General features: G+C 44.6%; 1 protein-coding gene across 1 annotated transcript; it reads left to right on the forward strand.

Moving 5' to 3' along the window:
- The first annotated feature begins 518 nt into the window (after positions 1 to 518).
- Positions 519 to 4364, forward strand: LOC109762151 (tetraspanin-3). Its single transcript, XM_020320974.4, has 2 exons — positions 519 to 1279; positions 3675 to 4364. Exons 1-2 carry the CDS (start codon positions 746 to 748, stop codon positions 4023 to 4025), a joined length of 885 nt encoding a protein of 294 aa, XP_020176563.1. The 5' UTR covers positions 519 to 745; the 3' UTR covers positions 4026 to 4364.
- Positions 4365 to 22168: the final 17804 nt, after the last annotated feature.

Below are 22168 nucleotides of genomic sequence, written 5' to 3' on the forward strand. Positions count from 1 at the left end.
AGATTGTTGTGTAACCGGTTCGGAGCTCCGATTTTGACATCCAATGATGTCCACCGTTTCAAAAAAAACTTCTTTTTGTCAAATTGTTGTGTAACCGACATGTCTTCCTCATCCTGTCCTTATCAGCAACCGGGTTCTTCTCGACACGCCCGAAACTTGTAGCATTTCGCCACCGGAAAAATCAACAAATTTTGCCACCAATTTTCAAACACAAGATGATGCCCGGGGGAGCAATCATAGAGGCGTGCAACCACCACACTGCTGAAAGGGAAAAAAAACCCACACCAAACCTAGCTCTTCCAAATTAATACGTACTATATAGTTGCCCGATAGTAACACTCTCAAAGTCTCAAATCATCATGTGGTCATGCTTCCCTTTGGCCCAAAAATCCCAAAACTGATCAGTGGATTGCTACTACGTAGACGTAGACAGTAGACCCGAAGCCGTATATACGGACGAAAGCAACCGCCCAAATACTACTACGGATAATATGGACACCGCCGCGTACACGTGACCCACACTCTGCTTCCGCTTCTTCTGCTGCCGTTGCTGCTGCTGCCGCTGCCCTTCAGCTCGCTAAAAGCCAGCCCAGTCCCCTCCCCTCTCTCTCCCACGCCCACACCAAACGGCAGCAGAGAGAGGACAAGAAGCAGGGACCTCCGAGGAGCAGAGCGGAGCCAAGAAAGCAGCTCGGGAGGGAGGGGAGGGAGTCGTCGTCGTCGGAGGAGGAGGAAGAGCAAGAAGATGCACGGCGGCGGGTCGAAGATGCTGGGGGTGGTGAACTTCATCACCTTCCTGGCGTCGATCCCGGTGCTGGGGGGCGGCATCTGGCTGGCGTCCCGGGCCAACTCCACCGACTGCATCCGCTTCCTGCAGTGGCCCATCATCATCATCGGCCTCGCCGTCATGGTCGTCTCCCTCATGGGCTTCGCCGGCGCCTGCTACCGCCAGACCTGGCTGCTTCGCATCTACCTCTTCGCCATGTTCTTCATCGTCGTCGCGCTCCTCTTCTTCATCGTCTTCGCCTTCGCCGTCACGGACCGCGGGGAGGGCCAGGTGGTCATGAACCGCCGCTTCCTCGAGTACCAGCTCTCCGACTACAACGGCTGGCTCCGCAACCGCGTCGCCGACCCGGAGTACTGGGCCACCATCAGCGCATGCCTCCGCGACGGCCGCGCCTGCGCCTCCATGCGCCGCCCCGCCCGCGACCCCAACACCGGCATGCTCGTCACCGAGCCCCCCGTCATGTTCTACGGCCGCAACCTCTCCCCGATTCAGGTCCGCCGGCCCCCTCCCCTTCTCCCCTGCTCCCAAGATTCACTTCCTTCTTGCCTCGCACACTATTTCCACGCGATTCTATTGGCAATCCCCCAGTGCCAATCAGGAAATTTGGGGATTTTTCCTGCTACAGATGTTCTTTCTTTTTGTGTGGGGGGATTTTAATGCACACTCTACTTAGGAGGATAAGCTATATCCTAGTACTAATCTTCTCTGCTTATTTCTGCAATTTGCTTTGAGTTCTGCTGGAATTATTGATTCAGTTTGAGTTTTCTCACACTGTTTAGGGAGGATATTCCAGTTTACTGCTACTTGGTAGTACCATGTGGATCTCGAGAGGAACCTTGCTTGCCCCCTTTACCATCAGCCCCCCTTTTGCTTAGCAAGTCATGCCCGACCTTTGAGAAAAATTGTTAATCCTGCAACCTTTTTGCTTCTCCCTGATTTGGGGCAAAAACCAGCTAGGAGAGAAAAACAACTAATTAGCAGCCTCCCATCCAGCACCTTTCTCCAAAAGCAGTCTTTTTAAGCTTTAATTGGTTCGTCCATGGAATTGCTTGACAACACAGAAAAAGGATCTTCGCCGCGGTTATGCGATTATTCGATGCGTGCCCGTAAGTAGAGACACTTTGTGGGGGTGATTTGGGGCTCCAGATCATCAAGGATTGTTACCATCAGGCACTATGTTTTGGAAAAGAAAGTGTTTAAAGGATGTTTTCTTTGGCTGATGTGAACAACTAACACAAAGTTTGTTCTTTCTGCATGGAGCAATCTCAGATTCTACTAGTGCCTTAAGCACTAAGGATTGACTGAATGGTCAATTTGATTCCTGGTCTATGTCAGTTGCCTTCCCTCTCCAGTCCAGGGACTACTATGAGTTGACACTATCGCGTCGCGGTGGTAATAAGTAGAATCTCCCTGTGTGTGGTGATGCTGAGGATAAGGTCATTTTCCTGGCTTTTTCGGATGCCAAACCGGCATGGAGGACCAGGGTATTTGTATGATTGAGGGATCAGGACGACACCATGGTGTGATGAGGACAGCCAAAAGCCAGAGATGCCCGGTGCCACATTTCATTTCAGAGTTGGAACTGGACCATGGAAGCCTTGCATAGTTAGCTGCCTTGCTTCTTGTCCTGGTGTTCTCTGTGCTGTCTTCTCCATACCTGCCAGGCTGCTTGTTCTTTTCCTCTGCTATAATCTTCCAGAGCCAATGCAATGGTTTGGAAAAAAAAACACCACTGCCCCTGTGATTCTTTTTTCCCCTAGGGTCCATATGCTAGTGCATTATGGGCTGCATGTCTGTATTCTAATGCAGATTAGCTGTTGCCCATGTCTGCATACATCTGATTCTATGGAGAAGTAATTATTGAATTATTGAGTCAAGTTGTGTGCAGTTTAATGCACATGGGCACACATAATTTGTAGTAGGCGGGTACCGTGCCCATGAAAGCATACGTTGGGGTGGTGGGTTCATCGTTTTTCAATACCAGGTTGGATATGGCTTTGTTTTCTCCGGTGCACGCACATATAGGCATAGGCATGTTATGGAGCATCTCATATGTTTGGTTTTAAATTGAGCTGGTGTGGACAATTTCGTGTTCGGTAATAGGATATCGAGATCAACACTATTCAATATGTGTTTGTAGCTGGTATATCTTTGTCTTCATCAGAGGTCTAGGTGGTGACAATTTGATAAATATGGTCTCCATACTTACCCAACTTCTGTACAAGTCTCCTTGGGAACTATACTTAGTTTACTGCTGCAGTAGTCGTGTTCATGATGGGTGCACAAATTATGCTTGCTGATACATTATTTTCTATGCAATTATTGTCTGTAACATTTCAATTATTTGACTGTACATTGCAGCATCGAGCTAACAATAATACACCATTGTAGTTGGAACTCCTATTACATTAATTTACATGCAGTATGAATGAACTTCAGTCCAGAGAGTTGAGTATTTCAGGTTAATGAATGATCTGTCCGCGTGCTCACCAACAAACGTTATAATTAAGTTTCATCTTGCTCACTTAATTGGGATCTCAAAGCTTCACCCCAAGCTGATGACCTGTAATATTGCATCTACCCAACCGAACAACTACAATAGTCCATACAAAAATGCATTTCGTCGCAATATCCCTTTCTGTTCTGTCCATAAAGTTTAAGCTGTACAACTCATTTTGGGTCTACAGAAATGAAGTTTTTTTATTTTATTTTGTACTCCCTCCGTAAACTAATATAAGAGCATTTAGAATACTAAAATAGTGATCTAAACGCTCTTATATTAGTTTACAGAGGGAGTATCTACATAAGTGAATTTCTCAGTATGCTGTTCAGATTACTTGTGTGATTCCTCGGGATACTAACACCATTCTGCAACTGCCAATCACAGTCCGGATGCTGCAAGCCACCGACATCGTGCGCCTTCACCTACAACAACGAGACGTACTGGAGCGCAAACCCCGGCGTCCCCACCGTGGTGACCGACCCCGACTGCTCCAAATGGAGCAATGACCAGCAGACGCTGTGCTTCCAGTGCGACTCGTGCAAGGCCGGCGTCCTGGCCGGCATCAAGAAGAGCTGGCGCAAGGTGGCCATCATCAACATCGTCGTGCTCATCATCCTCATCATCGTCTACGTCGCCGGCTGCGCCGCGTTCCGCAACGCCAAGAGGGACGACAACGACGAGTCGTACGGCATGGCCAGGATGACCAAGTCCCGGCCGAGCAGGTTCCAGTTCTAGGCTTGCGAGCGGCCAAAACCGGTAGCTCGCTCTTTGCGTGTACAAAAGGCCACTCACTGTGGGTGGTGGTGTTAAGACTTTGCCCTGAACTATATTTCTTACTGAACCGTGTGGATGATGGTCGCTGTAGTTGGGTGGTGTGAAAGGGAAGATGTCCATGGGATCGAATGTTTAGTGTGGTGTTTAGGGTAGGTCTATTCTGTATTTGGTGGTACAAGATGAGGTCTGCAAGGAACAGAAGGGGCTGTCTCATTTTAGGATTGTATTATTCGGCACTTGGTGATTTTGATCTGTCATCTTCCTTAGTAGTTCATGCTATTATTATTATTATTGCCATCACTCTCATTGTATCATGTTTTTTTTTTGAGACAAACTCAATGTATCATCTGCAGTATAGAGGTTTGCTGCTATGCTAAATATTGGAGCTTGTAGTAGGATGTGTAACAAGATCAAGATCCGCCTTTTAGTTCGTCTGATCACATTGCTTTTTCTAAAAAAATTGACCACATTGTTAGAAGTCTATCCAGGCCCACTATTTAGCCCATTTTGCCTAGGGAGAATATCACACCAAGTTTTGATGGAAACCGGTGAAAACCATGTTGAAACGATGTTTTTAAGTTTCGAAAAAATCTGAAGAAAAATACAGAATGTTAAGAGTAACGACCACGTACGGATTCAAGCGGATGCTCTGTATATAACCTGCAAGAAATAAAAAAAATGTCTGTTAAAGATCATATCATTCCTGCAATTTCATATAACCCAGAGAAGTGCGCATATTCCTATCCGAATACGTCCCGTGGTAACTGATTCCACTTCAGTAAGCCATGTCCCAATAACATGTCCATGCTAACTGGAGGGCTTATATTAAAGACTATATGAATCATACGCCATAGAAGCTTAGCGAGAGGGAAATCGATAAAAATATGTTGTATCGTTTCATCATTCTGACAGAAACAACAACATGAATTGCCTACCCAACTGCGCCTAAGCAAATTATCTTTGGTGAGAATCACTTGCTTATGGACGCACCACATGAATATCTTGATTCTCAACGAAACTTTAATTTTTCAAATATGAATAGATCCTGGGATTGGGCCAGAATCAATCAGATCCAAATACAGTGATTTTACTGTGAAAACCCCATTCTTAGTTAGTTTCCAGCGAAACAGGTCAGGCTTGTTAGAAAGTTGAACATCCATCAACCTTCGCACAAGATGCAATCAGGCGTTCCACCTCCCCCCCACTAGGGATCTCCTGAACTGGATATTTAGCGGGGATGACTGTAATACTGTATCAATGTAAACCTCCTTACGTTGTACAATATTATACAGAGCGGGATATTGCAAGGCCAAAGGCGTCTCCCCTAACCATGTATCTTCCCAAAATCTGGTTGCAGTACCATCTCCAACCAAAAATGTCGCTTTATGAAAAAAGGCATCATTTATTCTCATTAACCCTTTCCGAATGGTGAGTCGTTAGGTCTGACGGTGATCTGGGCCAGAGACTTTGAGACTGGATATTTGTTACGAAGAATTTGAGCCCACATGCCGTCGGTCTCAACCGATAACATAAAGAGCCATTTACTTTATAAGCACTTATTTTTTATCTCCAAGTTCTCAATCCCAAGCCCCCCTTGGTCCTTCGGTCTGCAAATAATATCCCACCTGGTAAGCCTGTACTTCAACGCTTTGCCAGAAGAAACGAGATCGATAGAAATCTAATCTTTTCCGCACCTCTACAGGTACTTCGAAGAAAGATAATAAGAACATCGGCATACTGGTTAGTACTGAGTTTATTAACACGTGCCGACCTCCATAAGACATAAGCTTGCCCTTCCAGCAACTTAATTTTTTTTTTCAAATCGATCCTCAATACATTTCCATTCTTTATTTGTAAGCTTTCGATAGTGAATTAGGACTCCGAGGTAACTGAAAGGCAAGGATCTCATTTCACAACTGAACAATTGTCTATATGCATATTGTTCCTCTTTGGCTCTTCCAAAGCAGAATAATTCGCTCTTGTTAAAATTTATTTTTAATCTTTGCACTTTAAGTGAGAAGGAATCACTGCAGGCAGAAAAATCCAAACAAATGTACGCTATAAATCTAGCTGAGTAATTACTGTATGTATATATTGACACATGAATCATGTAAAGCTGGAGTATATGTGTAATTATGGTGTGCATCGAAGAAAATTAACATGATTCTTGTGTCAATATGTACAACAAGCGATGCCACGAACACTTCCTCGCACTGTGAGTTTCGGTCGATTTGTTAACTTCATAAACCAATGCACGAAAGATAAAAAATACTGAAGATCAAACTGCATGGGTCGCTGCTCAAAATCCTCATCGGATTCCATAACTGGGGATTAGAAGAAAACAAGTGTGAGATGAAATAACATAGAACTCCAGAATTTAAAAATGCCTAGCTAGCAGTGAGCACCGTAATCCCATATACACTACTGGAATCTGGTAATTTGCCGTCTGCCACCTCTTTGCCGTCCGCCAGCTGACGGCAAAGAGCCTCTTTGCCATCCGCCAGCTGACGGCAAAGAGCCTCTTTGCCATCCGCTTCCACATAGCGGATGGCAAAGAATGTGCAGATGGCAAAAAATCTATTTGCCGTCCGCTGTTTCTTTGTCGTCAGCCAGCTGACGGCAAAGAGCTAGAAGTCAGACGGCAAGGGCCAGGTGGGCCCCACAGGGCACGACGTGGCTAGGTCAGGTTCTTTGCCGTCCGCCGGCGGACGGCAAAGATGAGACGTGGGCCAGCCCTAAACGGCCGCCCTCTTTGCCGTCTACTAGCGGACGGCAAAGAAGGCCCACTTAACGGGCCGAGTCGTCTCCCCCCTCTCTCTCTCTTTCTCCGTCTCCCTCGATCCCGCGCGCCCGCCTCTCTCCTCCCCCGCCGCTCTGCCGCCGCCGCCCGCTAGCCCTGCCCCCCGGACCCAACCCCTGACGCCGTCCAGCCCTCCCCCCGCCCCAGCGCCCAGTCGCCCCGCCGCACCCCGTCGTCGGAGAGGCCTGCGCCGGGCCGCCCCGGTGCCGGACCCCTCCCCGCGGCCCTGCGCCGCCCCGCCCTGCTGCTGCCCTCCTCCCCGCGGCCCCTGCGCCGCCCCGCCCCACCGGCCGTCCTTGCCCTCCACCGGCGATCCCCTGCAGGTTTGTTCTTCCCCCCCTTTTTTTTAGTTTAGTTTCTTTTAGTTTAGTTTCTGTTTTAGTTTTAGTTTTAGTTTAGTTTTATTTTCAGTTTAGTTTTAGTTTTAGTTTATTTTAGTTTAGTTTATTTTAGATTAGTTTTAGTTTTAGTTTAGAAGAAGAAGAGGAGTAGAAGGAGGAGGAGGGAGGAAGAGGAGGGAGAAGAAGAGGAGTAGAAGGACCCCCTAACCCGCTCAGCCTGTTGTAAAAATTTAGTTAGGTTGACGGAAGAAACAAAATTGCTATGTTATTCATCTTTCGATTTAAATATGCAGTTATTTCGTCACTGCGAGGGTCTGGTGTTCGACGAGCTCTGCCCCTGCGTTCGTTGGTGAGCACAAATGACATCTCCTCCCCCCCTTCATTTTCTCTGTTCCGGTCTTCGTGCCGATGAAACTTGCTAGCTATAGGTGTCAATCATCAGTATACGTAACCACTATGCGTCTCCCGTTCGAAAGGGTTACATCTATAAATATGCATGCATTTGCATATTTATAATCGTGATTCTTTCGAATTGTCCAACGTTATCCATGGACAGCTCGAGTATGTGTAGATTGGGTTCGTTTTTCCATATGCTCTGCTCCGGATCCGATGCAGAATTTCGTCAGTGCCTCCCTGTTGTTCTCCGGGTACACATCCTCTCTGCTTATTGCCGAGACGTGTATCAGGAGAATAGCGGGGAGGTGCTGCTGAAATTTTGCGTCGGATCCGGAGCAGAGCATGGGAAAACGAACCCAATCTACACATACTCGGGTGGGATTAGGACCTATCTTTACCTATTAGCGTGTAGGTTGCATGGACGTAATAAAACTGACAAACTCCATTAACTGATGGATATGGTTTGCTTAATTATGTATATATTTCTTGTGTGTCCAGTAGGAAGTCAATATGAGTGATCGTGCATGGATGTACACCGATTACACTAGTCAGAAAATTTGGACCGAGGAATGGTTAACAAAAACCAAGGGGTTTGTTAGAGCCGCATTTGCAAATGGCCAGGAATTTAGCTGGTGCCCCTGTGCCCGTTGCGACAACTATAAAAAGAGGGACGAGCTTGAAATGAGTAAAGACCTGCAGAAGTTTGGTTTTACGCCTGGTTACACGGTCTGGACATTACATGGTGAGTCTGCCCAACGTGCCAGAGCCAAGGTTCATCGTCGCACCGACGAGCATGGTACCGGGACCGCAGACATGGTGCAAGACTTTGACGACGCTCGGGACTCGGACGAGGAGATGGAGGAATCTGCAAAGGCCTTCACTGAAATGTTTGAGTCCTCAAAACGTCCTCTCCACGAGCACACTGAGCTTTGTCAGCTGGATGCCACCTCACAAATAATGGCTTTGAAGGCTCAATTCAACTTGGGCAGAGAATGCTACGACGCGATGATGACACTATTCAAACGATTTCTACCCAAAGGCCATGTGCTACGTCCAAACCTGTACCAGTCAGACAAAATCCTTCGTGCTCTTAAGATGCCCTATGAGAAGATACATGCTTGTGAGAAAGGATGTGTTTTATTTAGGCTTCAGTATGAGGACTTGAACTATTGTCCCATTTGCAATTCTTCCATGTATGTTGTGGTAGACAACGGTATGGGTGAGAAGACGCAGACCAAAATACCCGTTAATGTTCTTCGGTATATGCCAATCGTACCAAGACTTCAACGTCTTTTCATGGTCGAAGAGATGGCCAGACAGATGACATGGCACAAAACGGGCAAAAGAACCGAACTAGATGCAGATGGGAATGTGATGATGGTGCACACATCATATGGTGAAGCGTGGAAGTGCTTCGATGCATTACATAAGGAAAAAAGGCAGATCCAAGGCATCCTCGAGTCGCCGTCAGCACAGATGGGTTCAGTGTGTTTGGTCAGATGGCAACCCCATACAGCTGTTGGCCCGTGTTTGTCATTCCACTCAATCTCCCCCCGGGCAGATTATGCAAAGAAAGAACATTTTCCTGACGTTGATAATTCTAGGGCCCAACTATCGGGGAAGAATATGAATGTGTACATGCAGCCGCTTAAGGACGAATTGCAAGAAGCTTGGGATAATGGGTTCAAGACATACGACGCCTTTAGCAAACAGAACTTCATAATGCGTGCCTGGTACATGTACTCGACGCATGACTTGCCGGCGTATGCGCTATTTGTTGGCTGGTGTGTGCATGGAAGGTTCCCGTGCCCCACATGCAAGGGAGCTCTTGAGTTTTGTTGGCTGACGGCAGGGCACAAGTATAGTTGCTTCGACTTGCATAGACCGTTTCTACATCCTGGCCATAAGTTCAGGAAAGACAAGAAGAACTTCATCAAAGGTATAGTTGTCAAACACTCTGCACCACCTGCGTTGACAGGCCAACATACCCTAGATCAGTTAAACGCTCTCGAGCCAGATCCAGAGCGTCCAGGGTATTTCAAGGGGTATAATAAGGAACACGCCTGGACTCACAAGACAGGCTTCTGGGATCTGCCTTACTTCAAAGACCTCCTTTGCCCACACAACATCGACGTGATGCACACTGAAAAGAATATCACCGAAGCCATTTTTGGTACATTGTTCGGCATAGAGGGGAAATCAAAGGATAATACTAAGGCTAGAGTCGATCAAGAGGAGCTATGTGATAGCCTTTACAAAACATGAAAGAACCGAAAGGAAAGGGGAACTGGACGAAGCGAAAGGCATGGTTCAATCTTGTAAGGCCAGCTATGAAGGAAATTATTTTGTGGGTGAAAATGCAGTTGATGTTCCCCGATGGGTATGCAGCAAATCTAAAGAGGGGAGCGAATCTTCAAAAATTGAAAATATTTGGTCTAAAAAGTCATGATTGGCACGTATGGATTGAGCGGATAATGCCAGTGATGTTGTGTGGCTTCATCCCTGAGGATGAATGGCTAGTACTGGTAGAGCTGAGCTATTTCTTCCGCGTTCTTTGTGCGAAAGAACTATCGCCTGGCCTCCTAGATGAAATGGAACAGTTGGCACCGGAGTTGATCTGCAAGTTAGAGAAGATCTTTCCGCCAAGCTTCTTTAATCCAATGCAACACTTGATTTTGCATCTCCCGACCGAGGCACGATTGGGGGGGGGGGGCCATGCAAAATCGTTGGTGCTACTCAACTGAGAGGATGCAGAAGACGCTTCGAGCAAAATGTAAAAATAAACATAGAATAGAAGCATCGATGGCGGAGGCATTCATCACTGAGGAGGCGGCAAACTTCGTGACAGCACACTACGAAGCCAAAAATCGTCATTTGCATAATCCGAAGCCTCGTTACAATGCTGACGAACCTCAAAAGGGTCTATCCAACCTCAGCCTATTCAAAGGGAATCTCGCACCAGCCAGTGGTTGGAAACCAGTAAGGTTGGATGTTGAAGAATGGCGGACCATTTCGCTGTATCTCTTCAACAACCTAAGAGAAGTGCAGCCGTACATCGAGTAAGATCTCGATACATTGTTTCACAACTCCTAATTCCTTTGAACTTCTCTTATTCCTGGATATTTGATGCAGTCGATACGTCGCCATATTCTCGCATGGAGCGGTGATCCAAAAGGATTCCGTCGAAGAGTATGAGCTTCTGGCAAAACAAGGAGCCGAACATCCCGGTTTCATCTCTTGGTTCAAAAAATGGTAATTTCTATTAGACCCTTTCTTTTCTTTGGCTAATTTGCGACTAATGCAACAATCCTTTCGTATTAAACTTGTAGGCTAATTCAGAGATTATGGATGCCGAATTGAGACAAGTAGCTAATGGTTTTGACTATAAGGTCCGTTCATTTGACAAATACGACATCAACGGGTATCGCTTTCGTACCTATGGCAAAGAGCTATCTATGGCCGACCGAAAGTCTACAAATTGTTGTGTCTCTGCTATCGGCGAAGGAGGTATCGAGTATTATGGAAGAGTTGAAGCAATTTATGAACTTGAATTCTATGGTGAAAACCCACCAAACGTCGTAGTCTTCAGATGTTATTGGTTCCAGCCGAGGGAGACTAGAAGGACTCATGAACATATAGGGCTAGTCGAAATCAAACAAAGCACCCATCTGGATGTTCCCGATGTCTATATTACGGCTCAACAGGCAACCCAAGTTTTCTATCTACCGTGGGCCTGTCAAAGTGATCCAAATCTCAGTGGTTGGGACGTCGTTTATGAAGTGCCGCCACGTGTTAGACCACCTCCCCCCAATGAAAAGGATTATGAACCTCACATTAACCAAGACACATATGACGAAGGAGAATTCTTCCAAGAACCACGTCTTTCCAAAAAACGTTTCAAGAACCGCTCTACTCCACCCCAGAACATTGAAGTAGACAACGATAGTGAATCCAACTTCACCCCTGAGCCGGAACAAGAAGAGCCGGAAGAAGAAGAAGTTACTACTGCAGATGACCTGTCAATGCTTGAACGATTACGTAAAGGTGGCCTTCCACATGATGATGCATTTATTAATGATGATGATGAGCACGTCATTACCGATAGTGATGATGATGATGCTTTTATTAATGATGATGACGAGCACGTCATTACCGATAATGATTATTAGGTATTCGAATTTTTATGTTGACTTGATTTATATAGTTATTTGTATGATTGTATGATTTATATAGTTGGTATTTATATTTTTCTTACTTTGTATGATTGTTTCTTATACATAGTGCCATGGTCTTGATTTCCGTCCCGGTCGGCCCTCGCCCACTTTATGATTCGGATGTGGTAAATTCTCTTTCATAACTATTTGTTGCATTTCGCATTTATGACAATTATGGCCATCAAGTTGACATAGGGATATCTTAATCTAGGAGGTATGTGAACGGAATTTGAAACGGACCCTCTTGTCGAGAAGTTAAATTTAGTTGAAAAAGAAAATGAGTATTTGAAAGAAAAAATTAAAAGAATTGAAGAAGAGAAGATGACATTGGAGTTGTATGTTGCCGATGCTATCGATGATCATAAGATGAAGATGAATGCAATGCGCTTGAAGATGGATGCAATGCGCCTGAAGCTTAAGAAGATTAGAAAATATGCCATTGATAATGAGGCTTGGTATCATTATGCCGTTGGATCAATTATTACCTTAGTTGCGATCTTCATCACATTTGTTGTGATGAGGGTAAGTTTTCTCTAGTGTTTTGATTTACAAATGGATACTTAGCTTATTTTCCTCCTAAATGGCATAATTACCTAAGTTAGATAAAAAATAAGCTATACTTAGCTTATTCAGTTCATTTATGACATACTTAGCATACTTAGGTAAAAAATGGCATGATAATCTTTGTTAGCTCAAAATGATAGACTTAGCTTATTTTCCTCGAAAATGACATAATAACCTTACTAAGCTCCAAAATGACCTATTTACCTACCTTAGCTCTAAAATGACCTACACTTAGCATTTTTACCTAGCTTAGCAATAAAATGAAATTTTTACCTACCTTAGTTAGAAGAAGAAGATAAAGAAGAGGAGAGGAGAACAATAAAGAGAAGAAAAAAAATCTTCTTCTTCTAACTAGTCTTCTTCTTCTTCTTCATCTTCTAACTATTCTTCTTCTTCTTCTAACTTTGATCTTTCCCAATTTGCAGATTTGCTTTACATGAGGAAGCTTGGATTCATGGAGTGTACTATTCTTCTGGTGCTTCTTTGTTGTTTATGAAAACTTGTTTGGATATGTATGTCTATATGGATATGTTGTTGGAAACTTGTTTCTAGTTATGTATATATGGATATGTTGGACTTTGTTGAACTATGTTGTTGGATTGGATGAAATATGTTGTTGGACATGCTGTTGGATATGTTGGATATGTATGCATGTATATCTGTGTTTAAAACCATGTCTAATTAACGGGATTTAAATAAAAACAGGGGATATATAGCCTCTTTGCCGTCTGCTAGCAGACGGCACACGTGGCAGTCACCTGTTCAAACTGGGAACACTGGCTGCCTATTTGGTCATTTTGCCGTCTGCTGGCAGACGGCAAAGTGACCAGCTATGCCGTCTGCCAGCAGACGGTAAAGATTCAAACCTCTTTGTCGTCTGCTAGCGGACGGCATATTTGGACACGTGGCAGCTTCCCAGTGCTGCCTAGCTGGGCTCTTTGCCATCCGTCAGTGGATGGCAAAGATCTTTGACTCTTTGCCGTCCGCAGGCAGACGGCAAAGAGCGCCGTTAACCCCCTAACGGCTCTCACGCCACCGCACTGTCGTCCGCTGTCTGTGCCGTCTGCTGGCCTCGGATGGCGGACGGCGTAATCCTTTGCTAGCACGCATTCATCCAGACAGTTTGCCGTCCGCCATGGCGGACGGCAAAGAAGTTGATTCCAGTAGTGATAGTGAATGATAACCTAAATGAATTCAAACAAGACCATACAGTGAACAAGATCAAACTGATTGCCACGGCCGTGGTAAGCAGTGCGATTAGAACCAGCAGGTTACCTGGCAGTAGAGGAGCTTCATGGGGGGCAAAGGGGGCCATTGCCCCCCAAACATGCATAACTTGGAGATGTATGTGCCTCGGAGCGTGCCGACGTCGTCCAGCGAGGCCGGCCCCGCAGGCTTGGGCGGCGCCACCTCCGTGCCGCCATCCTCCATGTCCTCCAGCGCCTCCGGGCAGGCCTTGATGTCGTCGACGTTCTGCTCAACTTCGGCGCTGATGTGCTTCGCGGCGGTCTAGACTGTGACTCCGAGCTCGACTTGGACAGACATGGTTGTGGTTGCTGAAATGGGCCCTGGACTGAGCGTAGCGAAGCACTGACCAGGTGTGAGCCCTTTATTTTACTGAGACGGGGCAGTGCAGAATAGGAGTCAACCCTAGGACGAAAAGGTCCCCTACTTATCAACTGCTTAATAGTTAATTGCATGAGACTACTCATCAACAAGATTTTCAAAAGCTCATTGAATATTAAGAGAATTACAACCAAGCACTAATTACATTAGGAAATTTCTTCTTTTAGCCCATTTGGCCACATTGCTCTTTTTTTTAGTTTGACCACATTGCTAGAAGTCTCTCCAGACCCACTTTTTAGCCCATTTGGCCACATTGCTTGCTTAGAGAGAATATCACATGAAAACCAAGTTTTGATCCAAACCGGTGAAAACCATGTTGAAACGATGCTTTTAAGTTTCAAAAAAATCTGAAAAAAATACAGAATGTTAGAGTGTCATGTCCTATTACATGTGAAATTTCCAAGTTCAAACAAAACAACATTTATCAACATAAATGGTGTTTTGTTTGAACTTGGAAATTTCACATGTAATAGAACATTAGGTCTTGTTTCTGCAGGCTTGAATAGACAGTATAACCTGAACTTAACACATACTAGGACTATATCTCGCCTTGCGCAAGCCGTAAGCTAGCATCACATGAAGGTTTCTCCCTCCTGTAGTTTACTGAGCCATCCTGTGTTACTGTATTTTTGCTGCTCGCTCGCTCGTTCGGGTTCGTTCGTTGCCCGGTTAGTTTTTCTTTTTTTCTCCTTATCTATTGGTTCCCCAAGTAAAGTTTGCATCAATTTTCTCTTTCTTGCTTTTTCTGTGTGTTTTTTACGGTTTTCATCGGGATTTTTATTTTCTTTCTTTTTATGTGTTCTTTTGTTTTCTTTGGTTTTTATTCGTTTTCCTACCTTTCTTATTTTTTTGGGTTTCTTTGTTTTCTTCCTTTTCTTCTTTCCTCTTTCTTAGGTTTTAATGTCGTTCTACAGTGATATTAGTTTTTCCCTTTTCCCTTTTGTTCTTTCTTTGGGTTTCACCGACATTCTTTGTTTCTTTATCTATCTCTCTGGTTTTCTTGGGCTTGTTTTGCTTGCTTTTACAAGTTTTTTTCCTTTCTTTTTTTTCCTTCATTGGTTTTCGTCAGTTTTGTTTTGTTTTTCATTATTTCTTTCTTTGTTTTCACTTTTTTTTCATTCTTTTGCACTTTTGCTTTGCTTTTCTTTTTTGGGGGATGTTCCTTCATCTCTTTTTCGGCTTTCATGGTTTTCTTTTGTTTTACTTTGTTTCTTTCTTTGGTTTTCATCATTTTTTTCTTTCTCTTTTCATATAGGAAGAATATTTTTTTCATACATGTTTACCATTTTATTCAAATACATGAGACATTTTTCGCATACATCAGAAACATTTTTTATGTACATGTTGACCATTTCTTAAACATATATTTTTATGTCAATCATTTTTCATACATATTCTACACATTTTTTATACATCAAGAACATTTTTATATAGACGTGTAACATTTTAAAAATACACTATTAACACTTTATAGAATATAATGTTTTGATGTCTATTTTTTCATACAGTTTGGAACTTTTTTGTATACATCAGGAACATTTTCTACTTTTTTTCAAAACAATTCCACCTTTTTTGTACACATCCGGAACATTTTTTATACATGTTTCGCACTATGTAAATACATGATTAACATTTTTCTACATGCAAGTTTTTTTATGTCTATTTTTTTTCATACACTTTTTCCATTTTTTGTATATACGAGGAACATTTTTTCATACACATTTAACATTTTCTAATTACGTGATTAATTTTTTTTCATATGTATATGTTTAAGTCTACTTTCTTTCATGCACGTTGTACATTTTTCATATACAAAGGAAAATATTTTTTATGCATGCTTAACATTTTTCAAATGCATGATTAATATTTTTTCAGACACATATTCCAAAATATGATTGTTCAAATATGTGTTAGTGTTTCTCAAATATGTCTTGAAACAAATTTTGAAACCATCAACATTTTCTTAATGCAAATATTTTCTCAAATTTAAATATATTTTGAAATATATGTACTTTAGTTTTTTTAATATAACAAAAAGTAAAAAAATAGAATTCAAGAAATCAAGGAATGAACTGAGGAAACAAACAAACTAAGTACTACTGGGCTTGCCCATTACCAAGTCGCGTTAGGCAAGCAAACGATTCGTCACACTTGATTCTCTCCAAGTTTGCATGTAATCAAGACATTTTTCGATAAAAGGACGCTTTTATTAACTCTTACTGTAGCATCAAGTGGATACAAAACATAATGAGCGACACATGGCCTCTGCATAGCTAAGATGCACACAACCTTAAACAAACAAGTCTAGCAAAGTATAATTAAAAAACTGACAAGTTATGTAATCAAGACATAGGACATTTCTCAAAAGAAAAATCTAGACATAGCACGCCATGTTTGGTTGGGTAGTCCGTATGATGATACCCTTTTACATATGAACATTATGCATTAATAAAGTTATGTGAGAATTCTAAAAATATATTTGTCTTGCTTGAAGCAAGACATATGGGCGCATCTACAAACCGGGAGCAACTAACTGAGGGGTATGTTGGAAATATGCCCTAGAGGCAATAATAAAATGGTTATTATTGTATTTCCTTGTTCATGATAATTGTCTATTATTCATGCTATAATTGTATTAACTGGAAACCGTAATACATGTGTGAATACATAGACCACAACATGTCCCTAGTAAGCCTCAGACTAGCTCGTTGATCAATAGATGGTTATGGTTTCCTGACCATGGACATTGGATGTCATTGATAACGGGATCACATCATTAGGAGAATGATGTGATGGACAAGACCCAATCGTAAGCATAGCACAAGATCGTGCAGTTCGTTTGCTAGAGCTTTTCTAATGTCAAGTATCATTTCCTTGGACCATGAGATTGTGCAACTCCCGGATACCGTAGGAGTGCTTTGGGTGTATCAGACGTCACAACGTAACTGGGTGGCTATAAAGGTGCACTACAGGTATCTCCGAAAGTGTTTGTTGGGTTGGCACGAATCGAGACTGGGATTTGTCACTCCGTATGACGGAGAGGTATCTCTGGGCCCACTCGGTAATGCATCATCATAATGAGCTCAATGTGACTAAGGAGTTAGTCACGGGATCATGCGTTACGGAACGAGTAAAGAGACTTGCCGGTAACGAGATTGAACGAGGTATGGGGATACCGACGATCGAATCTCGGGCAAGTAACATACCGATAGACAAAGGGAATTGAATACGGGATTGATTAAATCCCCGACATCGTGGTTCATCCGATGAGATCATCGTGGAACATGTGGGAACCAATATGGGTATCCAGATCCCGCTATTGGTTATTGGCCGGAGAGGTGTCTCGGTCATGTCTGCATGGTTCCCGAACCCGTAGGGTCTACACACTTAAGGTTCGGTGACGCTAGAGTTGTTATGGGAAATAGTATGTGGTTACCGAAGGTTGTTCGGACTCCCGGATGAGATCTCGGACATCATGAGGAGTTCCGGAATGGTCCAGCGGTGAAGATCGATATATTGGACGAAGGGTATTGGAGTCCGGAAGTGTTCCGGGGGTACCAGGCTATGGCCAGCATGACCGAAAGGTGTTTCGGGAGCCCCGACAAGTGTTGCAGGGCCTCATGGGCCAAAGGGGAAGGGGCAAACCAGCCCACTAAGGGGTGGTGCGCCCCCCCACACCCTTTCCCACGTTACTTGGGGAGGTGGGGCGCCTCCACCTGGCTTGGGAGGCAAGCCTCCACCTGCTTGGCTTGGGGGGCAAGTCTCCCTAGGATTTTCCCTAGGGAGATCCAATCTGCTTGGCCGCCGCCCCCTAGGGGAAACCCTAGGGCGCCTTCCCCCTCCCCTTGCCCCTATATATAGTGGAGGGGTGGGAGGGCAGCCGCACCTCTTCCCTGGCGCAGCCCTCCCTCCTCATACACCTCCTCCTCCTCCTCTGTAGTGCTTAGTGAAGCTCTGCCGGAGAACCACGAGCTCCATTGCCACCACGCCGTCGTGCTGCTGGAGTTCTCCCTCAACTTCTCGTCTCCCCTTGCTGGATCAAGAAGGAGGAGACGTCCCCGGGCTGTACGTGTGTTGAACGCGGAGGCGCCGTCCGTTCGGCGCTAGATCAGATCTTCCGCGATTTGAATCGCCGCGAGTACGACTCCATCAACCGCGTTCTTGTAACGCTTCCGCTTAGCGATCTTCAAGGGTATGAAGATGCACTCCCACTCTCTCGTTGCTAGCATCTCCTAGATTGATCTTGGTGACACGTAGGAAAATTTTGAATTATTGCTACGTTCCCCAACAATGGCATCATGAACTAGGTCTATGCGTAGATTCTATGCACGAGTAGAACACAAAGTAGTTGTGGGCGATGATTTGTTCAATTTGCTTACCGTTACTAGTCTTGTCTTGATTCGGCGGCATTGTGGGATGAAGCGGCCCGGGCTGACCTTACACGTACTCTTACGTGAGACAGGTTCCACCGACTGACATGCACTTGATGCATAAGGTGGCTGGCGGGTGTCTGTCTCTCCCACTTTAGTCGGATCGGATTCGATGAAGAGGGTCCTTATGAAGGGTAAATAGCAATTGGCATATCACCGTTGTGGCTTTTGCGTAGGTAAGAAACGTTCTTGCTAGAAACCCATAGCAGCCACGTAAAACATGCAACAACAATTAGAGGACGTCTAACTTGTTTTTGCAGGGTATGCTATGTGATGTGATATGGCCAAAAGGATGTGATGAATTATATATATGTGATGTATGAGATTGATCATGTTCTTGTAATAGGAATCACGACTTGTATGTCGATGAGTATGACAACCAGCAGGAGCCATAGGAGTTGTCTTAATTTATTGTATGACCTGCGTGTCAATGAAAAACGCCATGTAATTACTTTACTTTATTGCTAACCGTTAGCCATAGTAGTAGAAGTAATAGTTGGCGAGACAACTTCATGAAGACACGATGATGGAGATCATGATGATGGAGATCATGGTGTCATGCCGGTGACGAAGGTGATCATGCCGCGCCTCGAAGATGGAGATCAAAGGCGCAAGATGATATTGGCCATATCATGTCACTTTAAGATTTGCATGTGATGTTTGTCATGTTTACATCTTATTTGCTTAGAACGACGGTAGCATAAATAAGATGATCCCTCACTAAAATTTCAAGAGATGTGTTCCCCCTAACTGTGCACCGTTGCAAAGGTTTGTTGTTTCGAAGCACCACGTGATGATCGGGTGTGATAGATTCTAACGTTCGCATTCAACGGGTGTAAGCCAGATTTACACATGCGAAACACTTAGGTTGACTTGACGAGCCTAGCATGTACAGACATGGTGAAAGAACATGTGGTGCCCCCATGTTTGGTTTTGGTAATTGACGACAATCTCTATGGACTAATGGTTGCCTTGAGTTATATTTGAAGGTTTTGTCCATAGGCTTTTCTTGGAGTACATGTGTTGGTTTCAAGGAGAGTTTGTGTTGACCAAGGTGCTATTAAGGAATTATCCAAAGATTGGTCATGTGAGAGTTGAGCTTATTGCAAGCATGTCTTGAAGAAGAAGATTGTGTGATCATTCATGTTTACCTTCAAGACATCATCCAAATGAAGAGAGTTGGAAAGATTCTAGGTTGATCAAGACTAAGTCAAGAGTGAATCAAGTTGATCAACTCACAAAGCGTAGAAGATGTACCAAGAGGGATCAAGTGATCCCATGGTATGGTAAGCATTGTCCATTGTGCTTTGTGTACTAACCCATAGTCTATGTGAGAGTTCTATGTGGGGTTAGGTACGTGTTCATGGGCTTGCGTCAAGAGGAAGATATCACTCAACCCATGGAGAGGATGACATCAAGTGGTGATCGTCATCAAGATTGCCGTGTGCAAGTTCAAGTGGAGCATCACGAAGAGATCAAGTGCTTGAAGCTTGCTGTCCATTGTGGTGACAATGGACTCGTGAAGACGTGCCGAAGAGTGGCTCACCCATAGTGGACTATGGGGGAGTAATCATCTAGTCTTCATCGAGCCAACGCAATCAAGAAAGGTGGTCCAACTTGAGGTTGTCAAGATCGTCATCATCTAGCTCAAGTGGACCATGTGCAAGGGAAAGGTTTGCCCTTGATAGGTTTTCTATTTTACCGGTCTCATGGTGGTAGTTGGGAGACCGGGTTATAGGATCGATAGCCGTACTATCAAGGGGGGCTCTCAAGTGAGTAGCTTGATCGTATCGTTTGTCGAGAGCTCAAACCATTGCATCCTTGCATCATGTTTCTTGGTTCTTGTTTGGTTCTCTTTGTGAGTCTTAGATCTTATGGTCATCTTAATGACAAGCTTGAGTTCATCGAAAACGGAGTTTGCATGCGTCTTCTATGATGTTTTCGATGTTGGAGGTTTTACCGGTCTTATCCGAGGAAGGTTCTCACCATTTTCTTTTGGGCCTTTTCTCATTTTCTTATTATTGGTATTTCTATCAAGATTGTGTTAGCCCTTGTCGCTAGCTTTCCAACAAACTTCATTTCGTCGAATTCGGACTCCGTTTGCAGAAGTTGTGTCAGTTTTGGTGTCCTTTAAAGGGGCTGCTGCGGATGTAATTTTTTAGTACCGCTCTTGGGAGCGGTACTACCGCGGCTCCTGAGCGGTAGTACCGCTCCAGAGCTGTACTACCGCGGCTCCTGAGCGGTAGTACCGCTCCGGACCAAAATCTCGTGTTTTGCTCAGCGGAAGTAGGCACGGAAGTATTTTTTTTGTACCGCTCGCAAGCAGTAGTACCGCTACCACTTGCGGTAGTACCGTGAGGTCGAGCGGTAGTACCGCTCCGGCGGTTCTACTGGCCTTTTGCCTCCTCGTTGTTGTTTTTCAAAGGGGCACTACCGCCCTAGCGGTAGTACCGCTCCTTGGAGCGGTAGTACCGCTCTGTGCGGGCTGTGAGCATAACGGTTGGATTTTTTCCCCACCTATAAAAGGAGGTCTTCTTCCCCGTTGAACCTTATCCTTTGAGCTCGTGTTCTTCCCCCATTGTTGACCTTCTTCGAGCTTGCTAACTCTCAATCCCTCCATGGATTCTTGCTAGTTTTTGAGGGAAAAGAGAGAGGAGATCTAGATCCACATTTCCACCAATCACTTTCTCCTCTATGTGAGGGGAACCCCTTGGATCTAGATCTTGGAGTTCTTGGTGTTCTCCTTCTTGTTCTTTCTCTCATTTTCCTCCCTAGCATTAGTTGCTTCGGTGGGATTTGAGAGAGAAGGACTTGGGCACTCCGTGTGCCCTTGCCATTGCATTTGGTGCATCGGTTTGAGTTCTCCACGGTGATACGTGAAAGTTACAAGTTGAGAAGCTTATTACTCTTGGGTGCTTGGTACCCTTGAGCTTGTTCCTCTTGGGTGCTTGGGCGCCCTAGACGGTTGGTGGTGTTCGGAGCTCAATCATTGTGGTGTAAAGCTCCGAGCAAGCGTCGGGGTCTCCAATTAGGTTGTGGAGATCGCCCCGAGCAATTTTACGTGTTCCGGTGACCGCCCCCATGGGTTGCCAAAGTGTACGGGTTCGGTGACCGCCCCCAAGGGTTGCCATTTGTACGGGTTCGGTGACCGCCCTCAAGGGTCCCTTAGTGGAATCACGGCATCTTGCATTGTGTGAGGGCGTGAGGAGATTACGGTGGCCCTAGTGGCTTCTTGGGGAGCATTGTGCCTCCACACCGCTCCAAACGGAGATTAGCATCCGCAAGGGTGTGAACTTCGGGATACATCGTCGTCTCCGCGTGCCTCGGTTATCTCTTACCCGAGCCCTTTACTTATGCACTTTACTTTGTGATAGCCATATTGTTTCTTGTCATATATCTTGCTATCACCTAAGTAGTTTTTCTTGCTTAGCATAAGTTGTTGGTGCACATGGGTGAGCCTAGTTGTTGTAGGTTTTGTGCTTGACAAATTAACCGCTAGGTTTATTCCGCATTTGTTCAAGCCTCAACCGTAATTATTTTAAAGCGCCTATTCACCCCCCCTCTAGGCGACATCCACGATCTTCCAATTGGTATCAGAGCCTCGTCTCTCTTTGTTCGGCTTAACCGCCTAGAGAGTAAAGATGTCGACTAGGGGATTAGGATTCTCTGACACTCTTAGTTTCGATGGCACAAATTTTGATGTTTAGGTAATTCACATGCTTAATCTCTTTAG

The sequence above is a fragment of the Aegilops tauschii genome, chromosome 1 (assembly GCF_002575655.3).
Source record: "Aegilops tauschii subsp. strangulata cultivar AL8/78 chromosome 1, Aet v6.0, whole genome shotgun sequence".
Classification (NCBI taxonomy): Eukaryota; Viridiplantae; Streptophyta; class Magnoliopsida; order Poales; family Poaceae; genus Aegilops; species Aegilops tauschii.